General features: G+C 49.4%; 1 protein-coding gene across 2 annotated transcripts in view; it reads left to right on the top strand.

Moving 5' to 3' along the window:
* Window positions 1-26931, top strand: part of LOC128694096 (nucleosome-remodeling factor subunit NURF301-like) — a 175104-nt gene that overhangs the window by 84536 nt on the left and 63637 nt on the right. For both annotated transcript variants that reach the window (XM_070093764.1, XM_070093765.1), the window contains exon 14: window positions 10688-10836. In XM_070093764.1, coding sequence (XP_069949865.1) covers window positions 10688-10836 — 149 coding nt within the window. The remainder of the gene's footprint in view (window positions 1-10687; window positions 10837-26931) is intronic.

Below are 26931 nucleotides of genomic sequence, written 5' to 3'. Positions count from 1 at the left end.
CGGATGCTGCTTCCCCTCCTCCATTCTATCTAATTATCTTTTTCCCTCATTCTATATCTTTCAATCTGTCTCTCTTTCTATCTGTCTGCCTATCTCTGTCTCACAGGTACACATAAATACAAGTATACATAGTGTAAATTACCTAGGATAACCCAAGAAATCCAGACAAAGTGCTATACTCTGCTTGAAGATGTGAGTAAATGTGATGACACAGTCTTGTGGCTCTCTCTGAGACAGAGCTAGATGGACAGACAGGGAGCTTGACAGACAGACAAATAGACAGACAGAAATGTTTGTGTACCAGCAAAAACAAAGGGAGGGCGATGGTCATGTAATATTATCCTCCTTTACGCTCATCAAAGTCAGCTCTTATCAGATGTTATCTCCCCTTATCTTGTCACTGTCATGGGGTGGACTTTTTTTTTTCTTGCTTCAAGGGAACAATATTATTACATCTTCTTCTTCCTCCTCCTCCTCTTCTCCTTCTCCTTCTCCTCCTCCTCCTCCTCCTCTTCCTTCCCTCCTCCTCCTCCTCTTCCTCCCCTCCTCCCCCTCCTCCTCCTCCATTGCTTTTGGTCTCAAACTCCTCCAAATCATGAAATTGATCTTCACTGACACTTCCATCTGTGTTAGAGCATCACTTGGGAAGAGAAGAGTCCCAGATTTGCTAGGGAATCACATATTTCTTACCGCTAGACATGCTGAAAAAGGACAACTGAAATGGCATTCCCACAATGCACCACTGGCTCCCCGATTTTTTTTATATGGTGCACACTGACCATGGAGACCCATTCTCTCACATGTGGGCCTACCAGCTTTCTCCTGCTTGATTTGAAGCTGCTAGAATTTATGCGTATAAATACGTCAGAAACATTGGCTCGTAAGACGTATTTATACGTCGGAAACAGTCAAAGGGTTAAGAGTCTTCAATCTTTCTTCATAAGGAAGATTTCTAATGCTATGTATTAATTTAGTCATCCTACGCTGAATGTTTTCTAACGAATTTATGTCTATTTTGTAATACGGAGACCAGAACTGAGCTGCATAATCTAGGTGAGGCCTTACTAATGATGTATAAAGCTGCAGTATGACCTCTGGACTTCTGTTGCTTACACTTCTTGATATAAATCCCAGTAATCTATTTGCCTTATTATGTACGCTTAGGCATTGCTGTCTTGGTTTAAGGTTGCTACTCCCCATAACCCCCAAGTCCTTTTCGCAATCTGTATGGCTAAGTTCTACATCATTTAACTTATAAGTACTAGGGTTATGGGCACTCCCAAGCTTCAGAACCTTGCATTTATCTACATTGAATTGCATCTGCCACTTTTCTGACCAAGAATAGAGTTTGTTTAAATCCTCCTGAAGTTCCATAACATCTACGTTTGAATCGATTATCCTACCTATCTTTGTGTCATCGGCGAATTTGCTCCTATCACTAGTAATTCCCTCATCAAGATCATTGATATATATTATAAACAACAACGGGCCCAAGACTGATCCCTGTGGAACGCCACTTGTTACAGATCCCCACTCGGATTTAACCCCATTTATGGACACTCTCTGCTTCCTGTCAGTGAGCCATGACTCGATCCACGAGAGCACTTTTCCCCCAATGCCATGAGCTGCCACTTTCTTTAACAGTCTATGGTGTGGAACTCTATCAAAAGCCTTACTAAAATCTAAGTAAATAATATCATATTCTTTATCGTGGTCAACAGCCTCAAAAGCTTTACTGAAGAAAGTTAATAAATTAGTTAGACAAGACCGGCCTCTTGTGAATCCATGCTGAATATCATTAATCAAGCTATGCTTATCGAGATGGCTTCTTATAATCTCAGCTATAATTGACTCTAGTAATTTGCCTACAATTGAGGTCAGGCTTATTGGGCGGTAATTTGACGGTAACGACTTGTCCCCTGTTTTAAAAATAGGAGTTACATTAGCCATCTTCCACATATCAGACACTACACCTGTTTGAAGAGATAAATTAAAAATATTAGTTAATGGTTCACAGAGTTCCATTTTGCATTCCTTAAGAACCCTTGAAAAAACCTCATCAGGACCCGGCGACTTATTTTGCTTCAGTCTGTCTATCTGCTTCACAACCATCTCACTAGTGACTGTGATGTTACATAATTTATCTTCTTCTAGCCCACTGTAAAAATTAATTACTGGAATATTGTTAGTGTCTTCCTGTGTAAAAACTGAGAGAAAATAATTATTTAAAATCAAGCACATTTCATTCTCTTTGTCAGTAAGGTGCCCATAGTTATTTTTAAGGGGACCTATCTTATCTCTAACTTTTGTTCTATAGACCTGGAAAAAACTTTTTGGGTTAGTTTTAGAATCCCTAGCAACTTTAATTTCATAGTCCCTTTTAGCTTTTCTTATCCCCTTTTTAATGTCCCTCTTAATGTCAATATACTGATTCATAAGATGACCCTCACCTCTTTTGATACGCCTATAAATTCCTTTCTTATGCCCTAATAGATATTTGAGCCTATTATTCATCCATTTTGGGTCATTTCTATTTGATCTAATTTCTTTATATGGGATAAACGCTCTTTGAGCAGCATGTATAGTGTTCAGAAAACTGTCATATTGATAGCTCTCTTCGTTACCCCAGTCAACAGATGATAAGTGTTCTCTAAGCCCATCGTAATCTGCTAAGCGAAAATCTGGGACTGTTACTGAGTTATCGCTACTATCGTACTTCCATTCAATGCTAAATGTAATTGATTTGTGGTCGCTAGCACCCAGTTCCTCTGAAATTTCTAAATTATTAACAAGGGATTCATTGTTTGCCATAACTAAGTCAAGCAGGTTATTTCCCCTTGTAGGTTCTGTCACAAACTGCTTCAAAAAACAATCCTGAAATACTTCTAAGAAGTCGTATGATTCTAAATTCCCAGTCAAGAAATTCCAATCAACATGACTAAAGTTAAAGTCTCCTAGAATTACTACATTATCGTGCCTTGTGGCCTTAACAATTTCCTCCCATAGTAGTTTCCCTTGGTCCCTATCTAAGTTTGGGGGACGGTATATCACTCCTAAAATCAGTTTTTCATGCCCCTCTGAAAATTCTATCCAAACAGACTCTGTATGTGTTACTTCAGACTTAATACCTGTTTTTATGCAACAGTTCAAGCGATCTCGGACATACAATGCCACCCCACCCCCCCTCCCAATACTTCTATCTTCTTGGAACAATTTAAAACCCTGAATATGACATTCCGCAGGCATGTCCCGACTTTTCGAATTAAACCACATCTCAGTTAAGGCAAATACATCAATGTTACCTACACTAGCAACTAATCTCAACTCGTCCATCTTATTCCTAGCACTACGGCAATTAGCATAATAAACATTGAAAGACTCTCCTTTCTCTTTACCCTTCCTGCTCATTTCTATTTTTCTACTAAACCTATTACTGTCCTTATCACCCAAGGTCCCTGGCTTTTCAATATCTATCTCGTTCTTATTATAACTAGTTCTCCTAGAACTCGTAATATTACTACACTGGGACTTCACTGTTTTCCTGCCAAAACCCATACCACTAACTATTCCTAGTTTAAAGTCCTAACTGCTCCCTCCACTGCAGTTGCCAGTGCTCCCACCCCACACCTAGATAAGTGAACCCCATCCCTAACATACATGTCATTTCTGCCATAGAAGAGGTCCCAGTTGTCAATGAATGTTACCGCATTTTCCTTACAGTATTTGTCCAGCCAGCAATTGACACCAATTGCCCTGGACAACCATTCATTTCCAACTCCCCTCCTTGGCAAAATACCACATATGAGAGGGTTCCCACCCTTCTAATTATTTCTATTGCTGACCTATACCTGCTAATCAGGTCCTCACTCCTACGTCTGCCAACATCGTTGCCTCCAGCACTGAGACAGATAATAGGATTGCTCCCATTACCTCTCATGATGTCATCCAGACGGCTAACAATATCCTCCATCCCAGCCCCAGGAAAGCAAACTCTCTGTCTCCTACTCCTGTCCTTCAAGCAGAACGCCCTATCCATATACCTAACTTGGCTATCCCCAACAACAAAAATATTCGTACCTTCCTTAATGTCTTTCATCGTGACGTTCCCAGTAGTCGACTCACATTCGTCGGGTAGCACTGAGAATGTATTGGATGTTTCCACAACAGTTTCCACGGCAGTCTCTTTCTTCTTCATCGTTTCTACCTTTCCATTCGTCTTCTTGATCGTCAACTTCTTTCCCTGCTGTCCAGCCACTGACCAGTTTCCCTTCTTGACCTGAGGACTCAAAACAGGAGGACTACTCCGAATCTTTTTGTTTTCCTCGGTCAGTCGCCGAATTTCCATATTCGCCAACCTCAATTCTTCCTTAAGCTGTTGGTAAAGTTGCTCGATGGAGGGCATCTTGCTTCAATTCTAGAGAGCGCGCAAACAGGTCTTCACAGAGCCAAGTACACGTCAACACTCTATTTCAATTTCTCTCTCCCCTCCTCCGAAGCAGTTTCCTCAGGTCTGCCCTCTTGCTGTTCAAGATGATCTAGCAGCTCATCAGTGGTTAGTTCTTCACTGTCCTCCACCACCAACTCTTCCACATCCTCCCCACTAACCTCCAACCCCAAGGATTTCCCCAATGCCACAATGGATTCCTCAACTGGCATAGGATTCTCAGGGTTAGCCTCAAACCCTTCAGAATCCCTTTGGTCTACACATTCTGGCCACAGTTTTTTCCAAGCAGAGTTCAATGTCCTCTTAGTCACTTCCTCCCAAGCCTTACCTATAATGTTTACACAATTGAGGATGGTAAAATGATCTTTCCAAAACTCTCTTAGAGTCAGTTGAGTTTCTGAGGTCACTACAAAGCACCTTTCAAACATAGCTTTTGTGAACAGTTTCTTGAAGTTGGAAATAACCTGCTGGTCCATGGGCTGCAGGAGAGGAGTGGTATTAGGAGGCAAAAACTTCACCTTAATGAAGCTCATGTCCCTAGAAAGTCGCTCTGCCACATCTGTAGGATGACCAGGGGCATTGTCTAATACCAGGAGGCACTTAAGGTCTAATTTCTTTTCAATTAGGTAATTTTTCACATTGGGGGCAAATGCATGGTGTAACCAGTCATAGAAAAAGTCCCTAGTGACCCATGCCTTATTGTTTGCCCTCCACAGCACACACAAATTAGCCTTGAGGACATTGTTTTTCCTGAACACTCTGGGGGTTTCAGAGTGATACATCAATAAAGGCTTCACTTCGCAATCACCACTAGCATTGGAACACATCAACAGAGTAAGCCTGTCTTTCATAGGCTTATGTCCTGGGAGTGCCTTTTCCTCCTGAGTAATGTACGTCCTGCTTGGCATTTTCTTCCAAAACAGGCCTGTTTCGTCACAATTAAACACTTGTTCAGGTTTCAGTCCTTCACTGTCTATGTACTCCTTGAAGTCCTGCACATATTTTTCAGCCGATTTGTGGTCCGAACTGGCAGCCTCACCATGCCTTATCACACTATGAATGCCACTACGCTTCTTAAATCTCTCAAACCAACCTTTGCTGGCCTTAAATTCACTCACATCACTAGTTGCTGGCATTTTTTTAATTAAATCGTCATGCAACTTCCTAGCCTTTTCACATATGATCGCTTGAGAGATGCTGTCTCCTGCTATCTGTTTCTCGTTTATCCACACCAATAACAGTCTCTCAACATCTTCGAGTACTTGCGATCTCAGTTTCGAAAACATAGTTGCACCTTTGGCAAGAACAGCTTCCTTGATTGCCGTTTTCTTGCCCACAATAGTAGCGATGGTTGATTTGGGTTTATTATACAACCTGACCAGCTCAGAGATACGCACTCCACTTTCATATTTATCAATGATCTCTTTCTTCATCTCCATAGTAATTCTCACCCTTTTTGCTGTAGGGTTGGCACTAGAAGCTTTCTTGGGGCCCATGGTGACTTATTTTGCAGGTGCAATCACTAAAAAGGCTGTGATAATATGAAATGTTCCAGTTGTATGTTTGGAAGTGACCGCGGTGGCTGGCTGGCTTGTAAACACTGGCACCAAAGGCACAAGTGAGGCGCGCTCAGGCCAAAGTGGACGCGTATGGTATGGAACGAATAGCGCTAGTCGGGTTTTTAAGCGCTAGTCGAGGCAAAATTTTTCCGTTTAAATGAATCGCTAGTCAGATTTATCGTTAATCGATGCCACATATATATATATATATATATATATATATATATATATTTTATATATATATATAATATATATATATATAATATATATATATATAATATATATATATATATATATATATATATATATATATATATATATATATATATATATATATATATATATATATATATATATATATATATATATATATATATATATATATATATATATATATATATATATATATATATATATATATATATATATATATATATATATATATATATATGTGTGTGTGTGTGTGTGTGTGTGTGTGTGGTGTGTGTGTGTGTGGAGTAAAATAAAGATTGGATGTGAAAAGTGGGTTATAGTAAGCGTGTATGCACCTGGAGAAGAGAGAAGTGTAGAGGAGAGAGAGAGATTCTGGGAAATGTTGAGTGAATGCGTGGGGAGTTTTGAATCAAGTGTGAGAGTAATGGTGGTTGGGGATTTCAATGCTAAAGTGGGTAAAAATGTTATGGAGGGAGTAGTAGGTAAATTTGGGGTGCCAGGGGTAAATGTAAATGGGGAGCCTTTAATTGAACTATGTGTAGAAAGAAATTTGGTAATAAGTAATACATATTTTATGAAAAAGAGGATAAATAAATATACAAGGTATGATGTAGTACGTAATGAAAGTAGTTTGTTAGATTATGTATTGGTGGATAAAAGGTTGATGGGTAGGCTCCAGGATGTACATGTTTATAGAGGGGCAACTGATATATCAGATCATTATTTAGTTGTAGCTACAGTTAGAGTAAGAGGTAGATGGGAAAAGAGGAAGGTGGCAACAACAAGTAAGAGGGAGGTGAAAGTGTATAAACTAAGGGAGGAGGAAGTTCGGGCGAGATATAAGCGACTATTGGCAGAAAGGTGGGCTAGTGCAAAGATGAGTAGTGGGGGGGTTGAAGAGGGTTGGAATAGTTTTAAAAATGCAGTATTAGAATGTGGGGCAGAAGTTTGTGGATATAGGAGGGTGGGGGCAGGAGGAAAGAGGAGTGATTGGTGGAATGATGAAGTAAAGGGTGTGATAAAAGAGAAAAAGGTAGCTTATGAGAGGTTTTTACAAAGCAGAAGTGTTATAAGAAGAGCAGAGTATGTGGAGAGTAAAAGAAAGGTGAAGAGAGTGGTGAGAGAGTGCAAAAGGAGAGCAGATGAAAGAGTGGGAGAGGCACTGTCAAGAAATTTTAATGAAAATAAGAAAAAATTTTGGAGTGAGTTAAACAAGTTAAGAAAGCCTAGGGAAAGTATGGATTTGTCCGTTAAAAACAGAGTAGGGGAGTTAGTAGATGGGGAGAGGGAGGTATTAGGTAGATGGCGAGAATATTTTGAGGAACTTTTAAATGTTGAGGAAGAAAGGGAGGCGGTAATTTCATGCACTGGCCAGGGAGGTATACCATCTTTTAGGAGTGAAGAAGAGCAGAATGTAAGTGTGGTGGAGGTACGTGAGGCATTGCGTAGAATGAAAGGGGGTAAAGCAGCTAGAACTGATGGGATCATGACAGAAATGTTAAAAGCAGGGAGGGATATAGTGTTGGAGTGGTTGGTACTTTTGTTTAATAAATGTATGAAAGAGGGGAAGGTACCTAGGGATTGGCGGAGAGCATGTATAGTCCCGTTATATAAAGGGAAAGGGGACAAAAGAGATTGTAAAAATTATAGAGGAATAAGTTTACTGAGTATACCAGGAAAAGTATACGGTAGAGTTATAACTGAAAGAATTAGAGGTAAGACAGAATGTAGAATTGTGGATGAGCAAGGAGGCTTCAGAGTGGGTAGGGGATGTGTAGATCAAGTGTTTACATTGAAGCATATATGTGAACAGTATTTAGATAAAGGTAGGGAAGTTTTTATTGCATTTATGGATTTAGAAAAGGCATATGATAGAGTGGATAGAGGAGCAATGTGGCAGATGTTGCAAGTTTATGGAATAGGTGGTAAGTTACTAAATGCTGTAAAGAGCTTTTATGAGGATAGTGAGGCTCAGGTTAGGGTGTGTAGAAGAGAGGGAGAATACTTCCCGGTAAAAGTAGGTCTTAGACAGGGATGTGTAATGTCACCATGGTTGTTTAATATATTTATAGATGGGGTTGTAAAAGAAGTAAATGCTAGGGTGTTCGGGAGAGGGGTGGGATTAAATTATGGGGAATCAAATTCAAAATGGGAATTGACACAGTTACTTTTTGCTGATGATACTGTGCTTATGGGAGATTCTAAAGAAAAATTGCAAAGGTTAGTGGATGAGTTTGAGAATGTGTGTAAAGGTAGAAAGTTGAAAGTGAACATAGAAAAGAGTAAGGTGATGAGGGTATCAAATGATTTAGATAAAGAAAAATTGGATATCAAATTGGGGAGGAGGAGTATGGAAGAAGTGAATGTTTTCAGATACTTGGGAGTTGACGTGTCGGCGGATGGATTTATGAAGGATGAGGTTAATCATAGAATTGATGAGGGGAAAAAAGGTGAGTGGTGCGTTGAGGTATATGTGGAGTCAAAAAACGTTATCTATGGAGGCAAAGAAGGGAATGTATGAAAGTATAGTAGTACCAACACTCTTATATGGATGTGAAGCTTGGGTGGTAAATGCAGCAGCGAGGAGACGGTTGGAGGCAGTGGAGATGTCCTGTCTAAGGGCAATGTGTGGTGTAAATATTATGCAGAAAATTTGGAGTGTGGAAATTAGGAGAAGGTGTGGAGTTAATAAAAGCATTAGTCAGAGGGCAGAAGAGGGGTTGTTGAGGTGGTTTGGTCATTTAGAGAGAATGAATCAAAGTAGAATGACATGGAAAGCATATAAATCTATAGGGGAAGGAAAGAGGGGTAGGGGTCGTCCTCGAAAGGGTTAGAAAGAGGGGGTAAAGGAGGTTTTGTGGGCGAGGGGCTTGGACTTCCAGCAAGCGTGCATGAGCGTGTTAGATAGGAGTGAATGGAGACGAATGATACTTGGGACCTGACGATCTGTTGGAGTGTGAGCAGGGTAATATTTAGTGAAGGGATTCAGGGAAACCGGTTATTTTCATATAGTCGGACTTGAGTCCTGGAAATGGGAAGTACAATGCCTGCACTTTAAAGGAGGGGTTTGGGATATTGGCAGTTTGGAGGGATATGTTGTGTATCTTTATACATATATGCTTCTAAACTGTTGTATTCTGAGCACCTCTGCAAAAGCAGTGATAATGTGTGAGTGTGGTGAAAGTGTTGAATGATGATGAAAGTATTTTCTTTTTGGGGATTTTCTTTCTTTTTTGGGTCACCCTGCCTCGGTGGGAGACGGCCGATTATTGGTGTTGGCAACCCTGACGCTTTTCTTTTTCCTTTGTGCTCTTTGAGTCTGTCAGAAAGAAAGTGGCCACTTTCTCTGAAGTATTGGAGAGAAAAGGAGGAGCATGTAATAGAGTAGACACCAGGGGCATCTATAGCAGGAGGAGAGGTATGAACTAGATTACTGCAAAGCATGTTAGTTTGGCAAAAAGTAAGTTTAATACCTAAGGAACAGAGAGAGTTAGTCACAAATGTGGAGAACATGGAGAAAGAGAGACATAAGAACACTTTTCTTGACAGAGTGAGCATGGTAAGAAAAGTAGTGAACATATATGCCACTGTGCATAGACTTGTGATAAACGGAGAAAGAAAAGTCTGTAGCTGATTGATGGACATGTACATCAGATAAAGTAAGCAAAGAGTTAGATTCCCATTCAGCTTTAGACTTGATGGAAGGAGCAAGATTAGTATTAAGGGCATTGAGAAATGGTTGGAGGAGACTAGTCATGAGACCAAAGAGCAAAATGTCATTTACATAGTGAAGCCAGAAGGAAGGACTCACATCAGTAGCAGGAAGAACAGTTTCCAGGTATTCCATATGAAGGTTTGCAATAACAAGGGATACAGGAGAACCCATAGTGATGCCAAAGGTTTGAGAATAAAATTTACTCTGAAAGGAAGTGGAATTAGTCTACATAAAGGAGAAAAAGATCAAGAAAGACATCAGTAGGTATAGGCAGATGAAGTAACCTTTCACTGACCTTCTCTCTGAGAAAATTAAGGTCATTTTCAAGAGGGACATTAGTGAAGAGGGACTCAACGTCAAGACTGAGTGTCTTACAGGTCAGGAGAGGACACACATGTTCCACAAAGTCTTTTAAGTGGTCCATGTTGGACCGAACTTGTGTGTATGCATTAACCTATGTATACACATGTCACAGTGTATACCAGCATGTATGCAACATTGTTTTGTATGTACAGATGGTGTAACAACCAGGTTTAAGAGTCTTGAACCCCACATGTTGATGTCCATAATGTCCCTGTTCACTGATATTGTACCATTGTTATAGTACCATGGTACCACTGTTCTCTGTTATTCAGTGTTCTTATAGGACCACTGTTATTATACCACTGTTCTTGACTGTTCTAGTGCCACTGTTATTGATTGTTCTAGTACCACTGTTCTTGACTGTTCTGGTACTGACAGTTGTACATGTTTCAGACAAGTTACAAGTGAACCAGTTGTCACCAGTGATGGCACTCACACTACACGTTCCCAACAAGTCGTCATCGTCAGCACCAGCGGCAGCGCCAGAGACGCCAGAGCAGCCACTGTCGCCACAACGACCAGCGGCACCAACGCCTCAACAGGTGAGGGATTCTGCCAGGGATGTGTATGCCTGGTGCTCATGGTTCAAGGGGCTGGAGATGCTTGGTTGGTAGCCTTTGCCACTTCCCCAAGAAAATGAACATAAGTGGTGGGTCAGGGTTTTGGCCCAGAGTTTAAGGTTTGAAGCCAGGCTCAGGGCCAGGCTAAGTTCCAGGTTTGGAGCCAGGCTCAGGGCCAGGCTAAGTTTCAGGTTTGGAACCAGGCTCAGGGCCAGGCTAAGTTTCAGGTTTGGAACCAGGCTCAGGGCCAGGCTAAGTTTCAGGTTTGGAGCCAGGCTCAGGGCCAGGCTAAGTTTCAGGATTGGAGCCAGGCTCAGGGCCAGTCACAAGAGCCAGGCTCAGGGCCAGTCACAGAGCCAGGTTCAGGGCCAGTCACAGAGCCAGGCTCAGGGCTAGTCACAGTGTCGTAGGAGTTCTTAAGGAGATACGGGGGTTGAAGGTAAACACCTTGTTGGATGGTAACACTATATATTGTCAGACTGTGATGAGAGGTGGGAGCCCAGGCCTGCCGTGTTCTGCCTGCTTCTATGTCTATCCGTCGAGTGAGGAAGAGGCAGCTCGTCACTCACACTGCATCCTGTGACGTCATACAGTCACTCGGCCTACTAGGGATCTTCTATATAAAGCACATGGATGGTACTATAATACTCAACTAATCTATGCATACAACACATGTAAAGGAGGATCAGCAACTAGGCTGACAACAGAGCCAGGCTCAGGGCCAGTCACAGAGCCAGGCTCAGGGCCAGTCACAGAGCCAGGCTCAGGGCCAGTCGCAGAGCCAGGCTCAGGGCCAGTCGCAGAGCCAGGCTCAGGGCAGTTGCAGAGCCAGGCTCAGGGCCAGTCGCAGAGCCAGGCTCAGGGCCAGTCGCAGAGCCAGGCTCAGGGCCAGTCGCAGAGCCAGGCTCAGGGCCAGTCCCAGAGCCAGGCTCAGGGCCAGCCATAGAGCCAGGCTCATGGCTAGTCACAGAGCCAGGCTCAGGGCCAGTCACAAAGCCAGGGCCAAGCTGAGGGACTAAACAACTCATAACTAAGTCAAACTCAGTATGATGTAGTATTACCTGAGTAAAAGTGTAAGAATTACCAGGGGTTAATTGGGAAAACTGTTAGGCAGTAATTTTTTAGCATCTGTTCCCGACATCATTCATTCAGTAGCTATTTTGATAGAGTTGTCTTGATATTATAGTTCAGTTAACTCTCTTAACTGTAACATCCTCACTCATCCTTCATAGTACAGACACTGTACTTCCCACCTCCAGGACTGTAACATCCTCACTCATCCTTCATAGTACAGACACTGTACTTCCCACCTCCAGGACTGTAGCATCCTCACTCATCCTTCATAGTACAGACACTATACTTCCCACCTCCAGGACTGTAACATCCTCACTCATCCTTCATAGTACAGACACTGTACTTCCCATTTCCAGGACTGTAACATCCTCACTCATCCTTCATAGTACAGACACTGTACTTCCCACCTCCAGGACTGTAACATCCTCACTCATCCTTCATAGTACAGACACTGTACTTACCATCTCCAGGACTGTAACATCCTCACTCATCCTTCATAGTACAGACACTGTACTTCCCACCTCCAGGACTGTAACATCCTCACTCAGTACAGGCACTGTACTTCCCACCTCCAGGACTGTAACATCCTCACTCAGTACAGACACTGTACTTCCCTACCTCCAGGACTGTAAAATCCTCACTCATCCTTCATAGTACAGACACTGTACTTCCCACCTCCAGGACTGTAACATCCTCACTCAGTACAGGCACTGTACTTCCCTACCTCCAGGACTGTAAAATCCTCACTCAGTACAGGCACTGTACTTCCCACCTCCAGGACTGTAACATCCTCACTCAGTACAGGCACTGTACTTCCCACCTCCAGGACTGTAACATCCTCACTCAGTACAGACACTGTACTTCCCACCTCCAGGACTGTAACATCCTCACTCAGTACAGACACTGTACTTCCCACCTCCAGGACTGTAACATCCTCACTCAGTACAGGCACTGTACTTCCCACCTCCAGGACTGTAACATCCTCACTCAGTACAGACACTGTACTTCCCACCTCCAGGACTGTAACATCCTCACTCAGTACAGGCACTGTACTTCCCACCTCCAGGACTGTAACATCCTCACTCAGTACAGGCACTGTACTTCCCACCTCCAGGACTGTAACATCCTCACTCAGTACAGACACTGTACTTCCCACCTCCAGGACTGTAACATCCTCACTCAGTACAGACACTGTACTTCCCACCTCCAGGACTGTAACATCCTCACTCAGTACAGGCACTGTACTTCCCACCTCCAGGACTGTAACATCCTCACTCAGTACAGACACTGTACTTCCCACCTCCAGGACTGTAACATCCTCACTCAGTACAGGCACTGTACTTCCCACCTCCAGGACTGTAACATCCTCACTCAGTACAGGCACTGTACTTCCCACCTCCAGGACTGTAACATCCTCACTCAGTACAGACACTGTACTTCCCTACCTCCAGGACTGTAACATCCTCACTCAGTACAGGCACTGTACTTCCCACCTCCAGGACTGTAACATCCTCACTCAGTACAGGCACTGTACTTCCCACCTCCAGGACTGTAACATCCTCACTCAGTACAGACACTGTACTTCCCTACCTCCAGGACTGTAACATCCTCACTCAGTACAGGCACTGTACTTCCCACCTCCAGGACTGTAACATCCTCACTCAGTACAGACACTGTACTTCCCACCTCCAGGACTGTAACATCCTCACTCAGTACAGGCACTGTACTTCCCACCTCCAGGACTGTAACATCCTCACTCAGTACAGGCACTGTACTTCCCACCTCCAGGACTGTAACATCCTCACTCAGTACAGGCACTGTACTTCCCACCTCCAGGACTGTAACATCCTCACTCAGTACAGACACTGTACTTCCCTACCTCCAGGACTGTAACATCCTCACTCAGTACAGGCACTGTACTTCCCACCTCCAGGACTGTAACATCCTCACTCAGTACAGACACTGTACTTCCCTACCTCCAGGACTGTAACATCCTCACTCAGTACAGGCACTGTACTTCCCACCTCCAGGACTGTAACATCCTCACTCAGTACAGGCACTGTACTTCCCACCTCCAGGACTGTAACATCCTCACTCAGTACAGACACTGTACTTCCCTACCTCCAGGACTGTAACATCCTCACTCAGTACAGGCACTGTACTTCCCACCTCCAGGACTGTAACATCCTCACTCAGTACAGACACTGTACTTCCCTACCTCCAGGACTGTAACATCCTCACTCAGTACAGACACTGTACTTCCCTACCTCCAGGACTGTAACATCCTCACTCAGTACAGACACTGTACTTCCCTACCTCCAGGACTGTAACATCCTCACTCAGTACAGACACTGTACTTCCCTACCTCCAGGACTGTAACATCCTCACTCAGTACAGACACTGTACTTCCCACCTCCAGGACTGTAACATCCTCACTCAGTACAGACACTGTACTTCCCACCTCCAGGACTGTAACATCCTCACTCAGTACAGGCACTGTACTTCCCTACCTCCAGGACTGTAACATCCTCACTCAGTACAGACACTGTACTTCCCTACCTCCAGGACTGTAACATCCTCACTCAGTACAGGCACTGTACTTCCCACCTCCAGGACTGTAACATCCTCACTCAGTACAGACACTGTACTTCCCTACCTCCAGGACTGTAACATCCTCACTCAGTACAGACACTGTACTTCCCACCTCCAGGACTGTAACATCCTCACTCAGTACAGGCACTGTACTTCCCACCTCCAGGACTGTAACATCCTCACTCAGTACAGACACTGTACTTCCCTACCTCCAGGACTGTAACATCCTCACTCAGTACAGGCACTGTACTTCCCACCTCCAGGACTGTAACATCCTCACTCAGTACAGACACTGTACTTCCCTACCTCCAGGACTGTAACATCCTCACTCAGTACAGACACTGTACTTCCCACCTCCAGGACTGTAACATCCTCACTCAGTACAGGCACTGTACTTCCCTACCTCCAGGACTGTAACATCCTCACTCAGTACAGACACTGTACTTCCCACCTCCAGGACTGTAACATCCTCACTCAGTACAGGCACTGTACTTCCCACCTCCAGGACTGTAACATCCTCACTCAGTACAGACACTGTACTTCCCTACCTCCAGGACTGTAACATCCTCACTCAGTACAGACACTGTACTTCCCACCTCCAGGACTGTAACATCCTCACTCAGTACAGACACTGTACTTCCCACCTCCAGGACTGTAACATCCTCACTCAGTACAGGCACTGTACTTCCCTACCTCCAGGACTGTAACATCCTCACTCAGTACAGACACTGTACTTCCCTACCTCCAGGACTGTAACATCCTCACTCAGTACAGGCACTGTACTTCCCACCTCCAGGACTGTAACATCCTCACTCAGTACAGACACTGTACTTCCCTACCTCCAGGACTGTAACATCCTCACTCAGTACAGGCACTGTACTTCCCACCTCCAGGACTGTAACATCCTCACTCAGTACAGACACTGTACTTCCCTACCTCCAGGACTGTAACATCCTCACTCAGTACAGGCACTGTACTTCCCACCTCCAGGACTGTAACATCCTCACTCAGTACAGACACTGTACTTCCCACCTACAGGACTGTAACATCCTCACTCAGTACAGACACTGTACTTCCCTACCTCCAGGACTGTAACATCCTCACTCAGTACAGGCACTGTACTTCCCACCTCCAGGACTGTAACATCCTCACTCAGTACAGACACTGTACTTCCCACCTCCAGGACTGTAACATCCTCACTCAGTACAGGCACTGTACTTCCCTACCTCCAGGACTGTAACATCCTCACTCAGTACAGGCACTGTACTTCCCTACCTCCAGGACTGTAACATCCTCACTCAGTACAGACACTGTACTTCCCTACCTCCAGGACTGTAACATCCTCACTCAGTACAGACACTGTACTTCCCACCTCCAGGACTGTAACATCCTCACTCAGTACAGGCACTGTACTTCCCACCTCCAGGACTGTAACATCCTCACTCAGTACAGGCACTGTACTTCCCACCTCCAGGACTGTAACATCCTCACTCAGTACAGGCACTGTACTTCCCACCTCCAGGACTGTAACATCCTCACTCAGTACAGGCACTGTACTTCCCACCTCCAGGACTGTAACATCCTCACTCAGTACAGACACTGTACTTCCCACCTCCAGGACTGTAACATCCTCACTCAGTACAGACACTGTACTTCCCACCTCCAGGACTGTAACATCCTCACTCAGTACAGACACTGTACTTCCCTACCTCCAGGACTGTAACATCCTCACTCAGTACAGGCACTGTACTTCCCTACCTCCAGGACTGTAACATCCTCACTCAGTACAGACACTGTACTTCCCACCTCCAGGACTGTAACATCCTCACTCAGTACAGGCACTGTACTTCCCACCTCCAGGACTGTAACATCCTCACTCAGTACAGACACTGTACTTCCCTACCTCCAGGACTGTAACATCCTCACTCAGTACAGACACTGTACTTCCCACCTCCAGGACTGTAACATCCTCACTCAGTACAGGCACTGTACTTCCCTACCTCCAGGACTGTAACATCCTCACTCAGTACAGGCACTGTACTTCCCACCTCCAGGACTGTAACATCCTCACTCAGTACAGACACTGTACTTCCCTACCTCCAGGACTGTAACATCCTCACTCAGTACAGACACTGTACTTCCCACCTCCAGGACTGTAACATCCTCACTCAGTACAGGCACTGTACTTCCCACCTCCAGGACTGTAACATCCTCATTCATCCTTCATAGTACAGACACTGTACTCAGAGGCATCGTTAGGGGGGGGCCGCCCCGGGTGACACCATTTAGGGGGTGACACCAAAGAGCCTCTAAAGGTGGCACTAAGAACATCAGAAAGGAGGAACACTGCAGCAGGCCTACTGGCCCATACTAGGCAGTGCTGCAGCATCATAAGTGAAAAATCCTTTGTTTCTATATAGCCTATTATATGATTACAGAGTACAGATGGGCCTATATAGGGAAAATCAATGACGCTATATGATAAACTACGATAAATCGATAATTTTATTTATGATGTTTTGGAAAAAACCTTAATCGCCCTGGCATCACTATGATCAGTCATCAGTGACGTTACATACTGTGTCTGCTGCACCGCCCACCAGTTTGGTCCAGGTGGTGTATATGTGGCTGCTGCACTGCCCACCAGTGTGGTCCAGGTGGTGTATATGTGGCTGCTGCACCACCCACCAGTTTGGTCCAGGTGGTGTATATGTGGCTGCTGCACCGCCCACCAGTGAGTTGGTCCAGGTGGTGTATATGTGGCTGCTGCACCGCCCACCAGTGAGTGGTCCAGGTGGTGTATATGTGGCTGCTGCACCGCCCACCAGTGAGTTGGTCCAGGTGGTGTATATGTGGCTGCTGCACCGCCCACCAGTGAGTTTGGTCCAGGTGGTGTACATGTGGCTGCTGCACCGTTCACCAGTGAGTTTGGTCCAGGTGGTGTACATGTGGCTGCTGCACCGCCCACCAGTGAGTTTGGTCCAGGTGGTGTACATGTGGCTGCTGCACCGCCCACCAGTGAGTTTGGTCCAGGTGGTGTACATGTGGCTGCTGCACCGCCCACCAGTGAGTTTGGTCCAGGTGGTGTATATGTGGCTGCTGCACCGCCCACCAGTGTGGTCCAGGTGGTGTATATGTGGCTGCTGCACCGCCCACCAGTGGTCCAGGTGGTGTATATGTGGCTGCTGCAGGTGTGGTCCAGGTGGTGGTGTATGTGGCTGCTGCACCGCCCACCAGTGTGGTCCAGGTGGTGTATATGTGGCTGCTGCACCGCCCACCAGTGAGTGGTCCAGGTGGTGTATATGTGGCTGCTGCACCGCCCACCAGTGTGGTCCAGGTGGTGTATATGTGGCTGCTGCACCGCCCACCAGTGTGGTCCAGGTGGTGTATATGTGGCTGCTGCACCGCCCACCAGAGTGGTCCAGGTGGTGTATATGTGGCTGCTGCACCGCCCACCAGTGTGGTCCAGGTGGTGTATATGTGGCTGCTGCACCGCCCACCAGGGAGTTGGTCCAGGTGGTGTATATGTGGCTGCTGCACCGCCCACCAGTGTGGTCCAGGTGGTGTATATGTGGCTGCTGCACCGCCCCAGTGTGGTCCAGGTGAATATATGTGGCTGCTGCACCACCCACCAGTGTGGTCCAGGTGGTGTATATGTGGCTGCTGCACCGCCCACCAGTGAGTTGGTCCAGGTGGTGTATATGTGGCTGCTGCACCGCCCACCAGTGAGTGGTCCAGGTGGTGTATATGTGGCTGCTGCACCGCCCACCAGTGAGTTGGTCCAGGTGGTGTATATGTGGCTGCTGCACCGCCCACCAGGGAGTTGTGTCCAGGTGGTGTATATGTGGCTGCTGCACCGCCCACCAGTGAGTTGGTCCAGGTGGTGTATATGGGTCTGCTGCACCGCCCTGCTGTGAGTATGGTGCAGGTGGTGTATATGTGGCTGCTGCACCGCCCACCAGTGAGTTGTGTCCAGGTGGTGTATATGTGGCTGCTGCACCGCCCACCAGTGAGTTTGGTCCAGGTGGTGTATATGTGGCTGCTGCACCGCCCACCAGTGTGTGTGGTCCAGGTGGTGTATATGTGGCTGCTGCACCGCCCACCAGTGTGTGTGGTCCAGGTGGTTTATATGTGGCTGCTGCACCGCCCACCAGTGAGTTTGGTCCAGGTGGTGTATATGTGCCTGCTGCACCGCCCACCAGTGTGGTCCAGGTGGTGTATATGTGGCTGCTGCACCGCCCACCAGTGAGTTGGTTCAGGTGGTGTATATGTGGCTGCTGCACCGCCCACCAGTGAGTGGTCCAGGTGGTGTATATGTGGCTGCTGCACCGCCCACCAGTGAGGTTGGTCCAGGTGGTGTATATGTGGCTGCTGCACCGCCCACCAGTGTGGTCCAGGTGGTGTATATGTGGCTGCTGCACCGCCCACCAGTGTGGTCCAGGTGGTGTATATGTGGCTGGTGCGCCGCCCACCAGTGACCCACCAGTGTGGTCCAGGTGGTGTATATGTGGCTGCTGCACCGCCCACCAGTGTGGTCCAGGTGGTGTATATGTGTCTGCTGCACCACCCACCAGTGTGGTCCAGGTGGTGTATATGTGGCTGCTGCACCACCCACCAGTGTGGTCCAGGTGGTGTATATGTGGCTGCTGCACCGCCCACCAGTGTGGTCCAGGTGGTGTATATGTGGCTGCTGCACCGCCCACCAGTGAGTTTGGTCCAGGTGGTGTATATGTGGCTGCTGCACCGCCCACCAGTGTGGTCCAGGTGGTGTATATGTGGCTGCTGCACCACCCACCAGTGTGGTCCAGGTGGTGTGTGTATATGTGGCTGCTGCACCGCCCACCAGTGTGGTCCAGGTGGTGTATATGTGGCTGCTGCACCACCCACCAGTGTGGTCCAGGTGGTGTATATGTGGCTGCTGCACCGCCCACCAGTGTGGTCCAGGTGGTGTATATGTGGCTGCTGCACCACCCACCAGTGTGGTCCAGGTGGTGTATATGTGGCTGCTGCACCGCCCACCAGTGTGGTCCAGGTGGTGTATATGTGGCTGCTGCACCGCCCACCAGTGTGGTCCAGGTGGTGTATATGTGGCTGCTGCACCGCCCACCAGTGTGGTCCAGGTGGTGTATATGTGGCTGCTGCACCGCCCACCAGTGTGGTCCAGGTGGTGTATATGTGGCTGCTGCACCGCCCACCAGTGTGGTCCAGGTGGTGTATATGTGGCTGCTGCACCGCCCACCAGTGTGGTCCAGGTGGTGTATATGTGGCTGCTGCACCGCCCACCAGTGTGGTCCAGGTGGTGTATATGTGGCTGCTGCACCGCCCACCAGTGTGGTCCAGGTGGTGTATATGTGGCTGCTGCACCGCCCACCAGTGTGGTCCAGGTGGTGTATATGTGGCTGCTGCACCGCCCACCAGTGTGGTCCAGGTGGTGTATATGTGGCTGCTGCACCACCCACCAGTTTGGTCCAGGTGGTGTATATGTGGCTGCTGCACCACCCACCAGTTTGGTCCAGGTGGTGTATATGTGGCTGCTGCACCACCCACCAGTTTGGTCCAGGTGGTGTATATGTGGCTGCTGCACCACCCACCAGTGTGGTCCAGGTGGTGTATATGTGGCTGCTGCACCGCCCACCAGTAAGTGGTGTATATGTGGCTGCTGCACCGCCCACCAGTTTGGTCCAGGTGGTGTATATGTGGCTGCTGCACCGCCCACCAGTTTGGTCCAGGTGGTGTATATGTGGCTGCTGCACCGCCCACCAGTGTGGTCCAGGTGCTGCTGCACCGCCCACCAGGTGGTGTATATGTGGCTGCTGCACCGGTGGTCCAGGTGGTGTATATGTGGCTGCTGCACCGCCCACCAGTGTGGTCCAGGTGGTGTATATGTGGCTGCTGCACCGCCCACCAGTGTGGTCCAGGTGGTGTATATGTGGCTGCTGCACCGCCCACCAGTGTGGTCCAGGTGGTGTATATGTGGCTGCTGCACCGCCCACCAGTTTGGTCCAGGTGGTGTATATGTGGCTGCTGCACCGCCCACCAGTGTGGTCCAGGTGGTGTATATGTGGCTGCTGCACCACCCACCAGTGTGGTCCAGGTGGTGTATATGTGGCTGCTGCACCACCCACCAGTGTGGTCCAGGTGGTGTATATGTGGCTGCTGCACCGCCCACCAGTGTGGTCCAGGTGGTGTATATGTGGCTGCTGCACCACCCACCAGTGTGGTCCAGGTGGTGTATATGTGGCTGCTGCACCACCCACCAGTGTGGTCCAGGTGGTGTATATGTGGCTGCTGCACCGCCCACCAGTGTGGTCCAGGTGGTGTATATGTGGCTGCTGCACCGCCCACCAGTGTGGTCCAGGTGGTGTATATGTGGCTGCTGCACCACCCACCAGTGTGGTCCAGGTGGTGTATATGTGGCTGCTGCACCACCCACCAGTGTGGTCCAGGTGGTGTATATGTGGCTGCTGCACCGCCCACCAGTGAGTCTGGTCCAGGTGGTGTATATGTGGCTGCTGCACCGCCCACCAGTGTGGTCCAGGTGGTGTATATGTGGCTGCTGCACCACCCACCAGTGTGGTCCAGGTGGTGTATATGTGGCTGCTGCACCGCCCACCAGTTTGGTCCAGGTGGTGTATATGTGGCTGCTGCACCACCCACCAGTTTGGTCCAGGTGGTGTATATGTGGCTGCTGCACCGCCCACCAGTTTGGTCCAGGTGGTGTATATGTGGCTGCTGCACCGCCCACCAGTGTGGTCCAGGTGGTGTATATGTGGCTGCTGCACCGCCCACCAGTTTGGTCCAGGTGGTGTATATGTGGCTGCTGCACCACCCACCAGTTTGGTCCAGGTGGTGTATATGTGGCTGCTGTGCCACCCACCAGTTTGGTCCAGGTGGTGTATATGTGGCTGCTGCACCACCCACCAGTGTGGTCCAGGTGGTGTATATGTGGCTGCTGCACCACCCACCAGTTTGGTCCAGGTGGTGTATATGTGGCTGCTGTGCCACCCACCAGTTTGGTCCAGGTGGTGTATATGTGGCTGCTGCACCACCCACCAGTTTGGTCCAGGTGGTGTATATGTGGCTGCTGGCCCACCCACCATTTTGGTCCAGGTGGTGTATATGTGGCTGCTGCACCGCCCACCAGTGTGGTCCAGGTGGTGTATATGTGGCTGCTGCACCGCCCACCAGTGTGGTCCAGGTGGTGTATATGTGGCTGCTGCACTGCCCACCAGTTTGGTCCAGGTGGTGTACATGTGGCTGCTGCACCGCCCACCAGTGAGTTTGGTCCAGGTGGTGTATATGTGGCTGCTGCACCACCCACCAGTGTGGTCCAGGTGGTGTATATGTGGCTGCTGCACCGCCCACCAGTGTGGTCCAGGTGGTGTATATGTGGCTGCTGCACCGCCCACCAGTGTGGTCCAGGTGGTGTATATGTGGCTGCTGCACCGCCCACCAGTGTGGTCCAGGTGGTGTATATGTGGCTGCTGCACCGCCCACCAGTGTGGTCCAGGTGGTGTATATGTGGCTGCTGCACCGCCCACCAGTGTGGTCCAGGTGGTGTATATGTGGCTGCTGCACCGCCCACCAGTGTGGTCCAGGTGGTGTATATGTGGCTGCTGCACCGCCCACCAGTGTGGTCCAGGTGGTGTATATGTGGCTGCTGCACCACCCACCAGTTTGGTCCAGGTGGTATATATGTGGCTGCTGCACCACCCACCAGTGTGGTCCAGGTGGTGTATATGTGGCTGCTGCACCGCCCACCAGTGTGGTCCAGGTGGTGTATATGTGGCTGCTGCACCGCCCACCAGTGTGGTCCAGGTGGTGTATATGTGGCTGCTGCACCGCCCACCAGTGTGGTCCAGGTGGTGTATATGTGGCTGCTGCACCGCCCACCAGTGTGGTCCAGGTGGTGTGTGTATATGTGGCTGCTGCACACCCTACCAGTGTGGTCCAGGTGGTGTATATGTGGCTGCTGCACCGCCCACCAGTGAGTGTGGTCCAGGTGGTGTATATGTGGCTGCTGCACCGCCCACCAGTGTGGTCCAGGTGGTGTATATGTGGCTGCTGCACCGCCCACCAGTGTGGTCCAGGTGGTGTATATGTGGCTGCTGCACCCCCCCACCAGTGTGGTCCAGGTGGTGTATATGTGGCTGCTGCACCGCCCACCAGTTTGGTCCAGGTGGTGTATATGTGGCTGCTGCACCACCCACCAGTGTGGTCCAGGTGGTGTATATGTGGCTGCTGCACCGCCCACCAGTGTGGTCCAGGTGGTGTATATGTGGCTGCTGCACCGCCCACCAGTGTGGTCCAGGTGGTGTATATGTGGCTGCTGCACCGCCCACCAGTGTGGTCCAGGTGGTGTATATGTGGCTGCTGCACCGCCCACCAGTGTGGTCCAGGTGGTGTATATGTGGCTGCTGCACCGCCCACCATTGTGGTCCAGGTGGTGTATATGTGGCTGCTGCACCGCCCACCAGTGTGGTCCAGGTGGTGGTGTATATGTGGCTGCTGCACCACCCACCAGTGTGGTCCAGGTGGTGTATATGTGGCTGCTGTGCCACCCACCGGTTTGGTCCAGGTGGTGTATATGTGGCTGCTGCACCGCCCACCAGTGTGGTCCAGGTGGTGTATATGTGGCTGCTGCACCACCCACCAGTGTGGTCCAGGTGGTGTATATGTGGCTGCTGCACCACCCACCAGTGTGGTCCAGGTGGTGTATATGTGGCTGCTGCACCACCCACCAGTGTGGTCCAGGTGGTGTATATGTGGCTGCTGCACCACCCACCAGTGTGGTCCAGGTGGTGTATATGTGGCTGCTGCACACCCACCAGTTTGGTCCAGGTGGTGTATATGTGGCTTCTGCACCACCCACCAGTTTGGTCCAGGTGGTGTATATGTGGCTGCTGCACCACCCACCAGTGTGGTCCAGGTGGTGTATATGTGGCTGCTGCACCACCCACCAGTGTGGTCCAGGTGGTGTATATGTGGCTGCTGCACCACCCACCAGTGTGGTCCAGGTGGTGTATATGTGGCTGCTGCACCACCCACCAGTGTGGTCCAGGTGGTGTATATGTGGCTGCTGCACCACCCACCAGTGTGGTCCAGGTGGTGTATATGTGGCTGCTGCACCACCCACCAGTGTGGTCCAGGTGGTGTATATGTGGCTGCTGCACCACCCACCAGTGTGGTCCAGGTGGTGTATATGTGGCTGCTGCACCACCCACCAGTGTGGTCCAGGTGGTGTATATGTGGCTGCTGCACCGCCCACCAGGTGGTGTATATGTGGCTGCTGTCCAGGTCCAGGTGGTATATATGTGGCTGCTGCACCACCCACCAGTTTGGTCCAGGTGGTGTATATGTGGCTGCTGTGCCACCCACCATTTGGTCCAGGTGGTGTATATGTGGCTGCTGCACCACCCACCATTTAGTCCAGGTGGTGTATATGTGGCTGCTGCACCACCCACCAGTGTGTCCAGGTGGTCCAGGTGGTGGTATATGTGGCTGCTGCACACCCACCAGTTTGGTCCAGGTGGTGTATATGTGGCTGCTGCACACCCACCAGTTTGGTCCAGGTGGTGTATATGTGGCTGCTGCACCACCCACCAGTGTGGTCCAGGTGGTGTATATGTGGCTGCTGCACCACCCACCAGTGTGGTCCAGGTGGTGTATATGTGGCTGCTGCACCACCCACCAGTGTGGTCCAGGTGGTGTATATGTGGCTGCTGCACCACCCACCAGTGTGGTCCAGGTGGTGTATATGTGGCTGCTGCACCACCCACCAGTGTGGTCCAGGTGGTGTATATGTGGCTGCTGCACCACCCACCAGTGTGGTCCAGGTGGTGTATATGTGGCTGCTGCACCACCCACCAGTGTGGTCCAGGTGGTGTATATGTGGCTGCTGTGCCACCCACCAGTGTGGTCCAGGTGGTGTATATGTGGCTGCTGCACTGCCCACCAGTTTGGTCCAGGTGGTGTATATGTGGCTGCTGCACCACCCACCAGTGTGGTCCAGGTGGTGTATATGTGGCTGCTGCACCACCCACCAGTGTGGTCCAGGTGGTGTATATGTGGCTGCTGCACCACCCACCAGTGTGGTCCAGGTGGTGTATATGTGGCTGCTGCACCACCCACCAGTGTGGTCCAGGTGGTGTATATGTGGCTGCTGCACCACCCACCAGTGTGGTCCAGGTGGTGTATATGTGGCTGCTGCACCACCCACCAGTTTGGTCCAGGTGGTGTATATGTGGCTGCTGCACCACCCACCAGTTTGGTCCAGGTGGTGTATATGTGGCTGCTGCACCACCCACCAGCGGTCCAGGTGGTGTATATGTGGCTGCTGTGCCACCCACCAGTGTGGTCCAGGTGAATATATGTGGCCACTGCACCACCCACCAGTGTGGTCCAGGTGGTGGTATATATGTGGCTGCTGCACTGCCCACCAGTTTGGTCCAGGTGGTGTATATGTGGCTGCTGCACCACCCACCAGTGTGGTCCAGGTGGTGTATATGTGGCTGCTGCACCACCCACCAGTGTGGTCCAGGTGGTGTATATGTGGCTGCTGCACCACCCACCAGTGTGGTCCAGGTGGTGTGTATGTGGCTGCTGTGCACCGCCCACCAGTGTGGTCCAGGTGGTGTATATGTGGCTGCTGCACCACCCACCAGTTTGGTCCAGGTGGTGTATATGTGGCTGCTGCACCACCCACCAGTGTGGTCCAGGTGGTGTATATGTGGCTGCTGCACCACCCACCAGTGTGGTCCAGGTGGTGTATATGTGGCTGCTGCACCACCCACCAGTGTGGTCCAGGTGGTGTATATGTGGCTGCTGCACCACCCACCAGTGTGGTCCAGGTGGTGTATATGTGGCTGCTGCACCACCCACCAGTGTGGTCCAGGTGGTGTATATGTGGCTGCTGCACCACCCACCAGTGTGGTCCAGGTGGTGGTGTATATGTGGCTGCTGTACCACCCACCAGTGTGGTCCAGGTGGTGGTGTATATGTGGCTGCTGCACCACCCACCAGTGTGGTCCAGGTGGTGTATATGTGGCTGCTGCACCACCCACCAGTGTGGTCCAGGTGGTGTATATGTGGCTGCTGCACCACCCACCAGTGTGGTCCAGGTGGTGTATATGTGGCTGCTGCACCACCCACCAGTGTGGTCCAGGTGGTGTATATGTGGCTGCTGCACCACCCACCAGTGTGGTCCAGGTGGTGTATATGTGGCTGCTGCACCACCCACCAGTGTGGTCCAGGTGGTGTATATGTGGCTGCTGCACCACCCACCAGTGTGGTCCAGGTGGTGGTGTATATGTGGCTGCTGCACCACCCACCAGTGTGGTCCAGGTGGTGGTGTATATGTGGCTGCTGCACCACCCACCAGTGTGGTCCAGGTGGTGTATATGTGGCTGCTGTGCCACCCACCAGTGTGGTCCAGGTGGTGTATATGTGTCTGCTGCACCACCCACCAGTGTGGTCCAGGTGGTGTATATGTGGCTGCTGCACCACCCACCAGTGTGGTCCAGGTGGTGTATATGTGTCTGCTGCACCACCCACCAGTGTGGTCCAGGTGGTGTATATGTGTCTGCTGCACCACCCACCAGTGTGGTCCAGGTGGTGTATATGTGACTGCTGCACCACCCACCAGTGTGGTCCAGGTGGTGTATATGTGTCTGCTGCACCACCCACCAGTGTGGTCCAGGTGGTGTATATATGGCTGCTGCACCACCCACCAGTGTGGTCCAGGTGGTGTATATGTGGCTGCTGTGCCACCCACCAGTGTGGTCCAGGTGGTGGTGTATATGTGGCTGCTGCACCACCCACCAGTGTGGTCCAGGTGGTGTATATGTGGCTGCTGCACCACCCACCAGTGTGGTCCAGGTGGTGTATATGTGGCTGCTGCACCACCCACCAGTGTGGTCCAGGTGGTGTATATGTGGCTGCTGCACCACCCACCAGTGTGGTCCAGGTGGTGTATATGTGGCTGCTGCACCACCCACCAGTGTGGTCCAGGTGGTGTATATGTGGCTGCTGCACCACCCACCAGTGTGGTCCAGGTGGTGGTGTATATGTGGCTGGGTTAAACATACAATGGGTCAGGTAATTATCATATTTTAAGCTTTACTTTCACTTACTGGTGATATTAGTCATGTTCATGAATCAAGATGTATGAACGGGTGAGAACTGACATTCATGAAATGTTGAAATAACCGTGATACGTAAGAACATAAGAATGGAGGAACACTGCAGAAGGCCTACTGGACCCTGCAAGTCAGGTCCTTATCAAAACTACCCCTACCCAAAGGTTTTCCACCCCATGTATAAGAACATAATAACAACTATAACTACTACTACCTCTACTTGTACTACACCTCACTCAAAGCCTATATATACTCTCTGTGTCCATGTATTGTT

The sequence above is a fragment of the Cherax quadricarinatus genome, chromosome 43 (genome assembly GCF_038502225.1).
Source record: "Cherax quadricarinatus isolate ZL_2023a chromosome 43, ASM3850222v1, whole genome shotgun sequence".
In the NCBI taxonomy this organism is placed as follows: Eukaryota; Metazoa; Arthropoda; class Malacostraca; order Decapoda; family Parastacidae; genus Cherax; species Cherax quadricarinatus.
The sequence above is the reverse complement of the archived record's forward strand: the minus strand, read 5'-3'. Positions and strand labels throughout refer to the sequence as shown.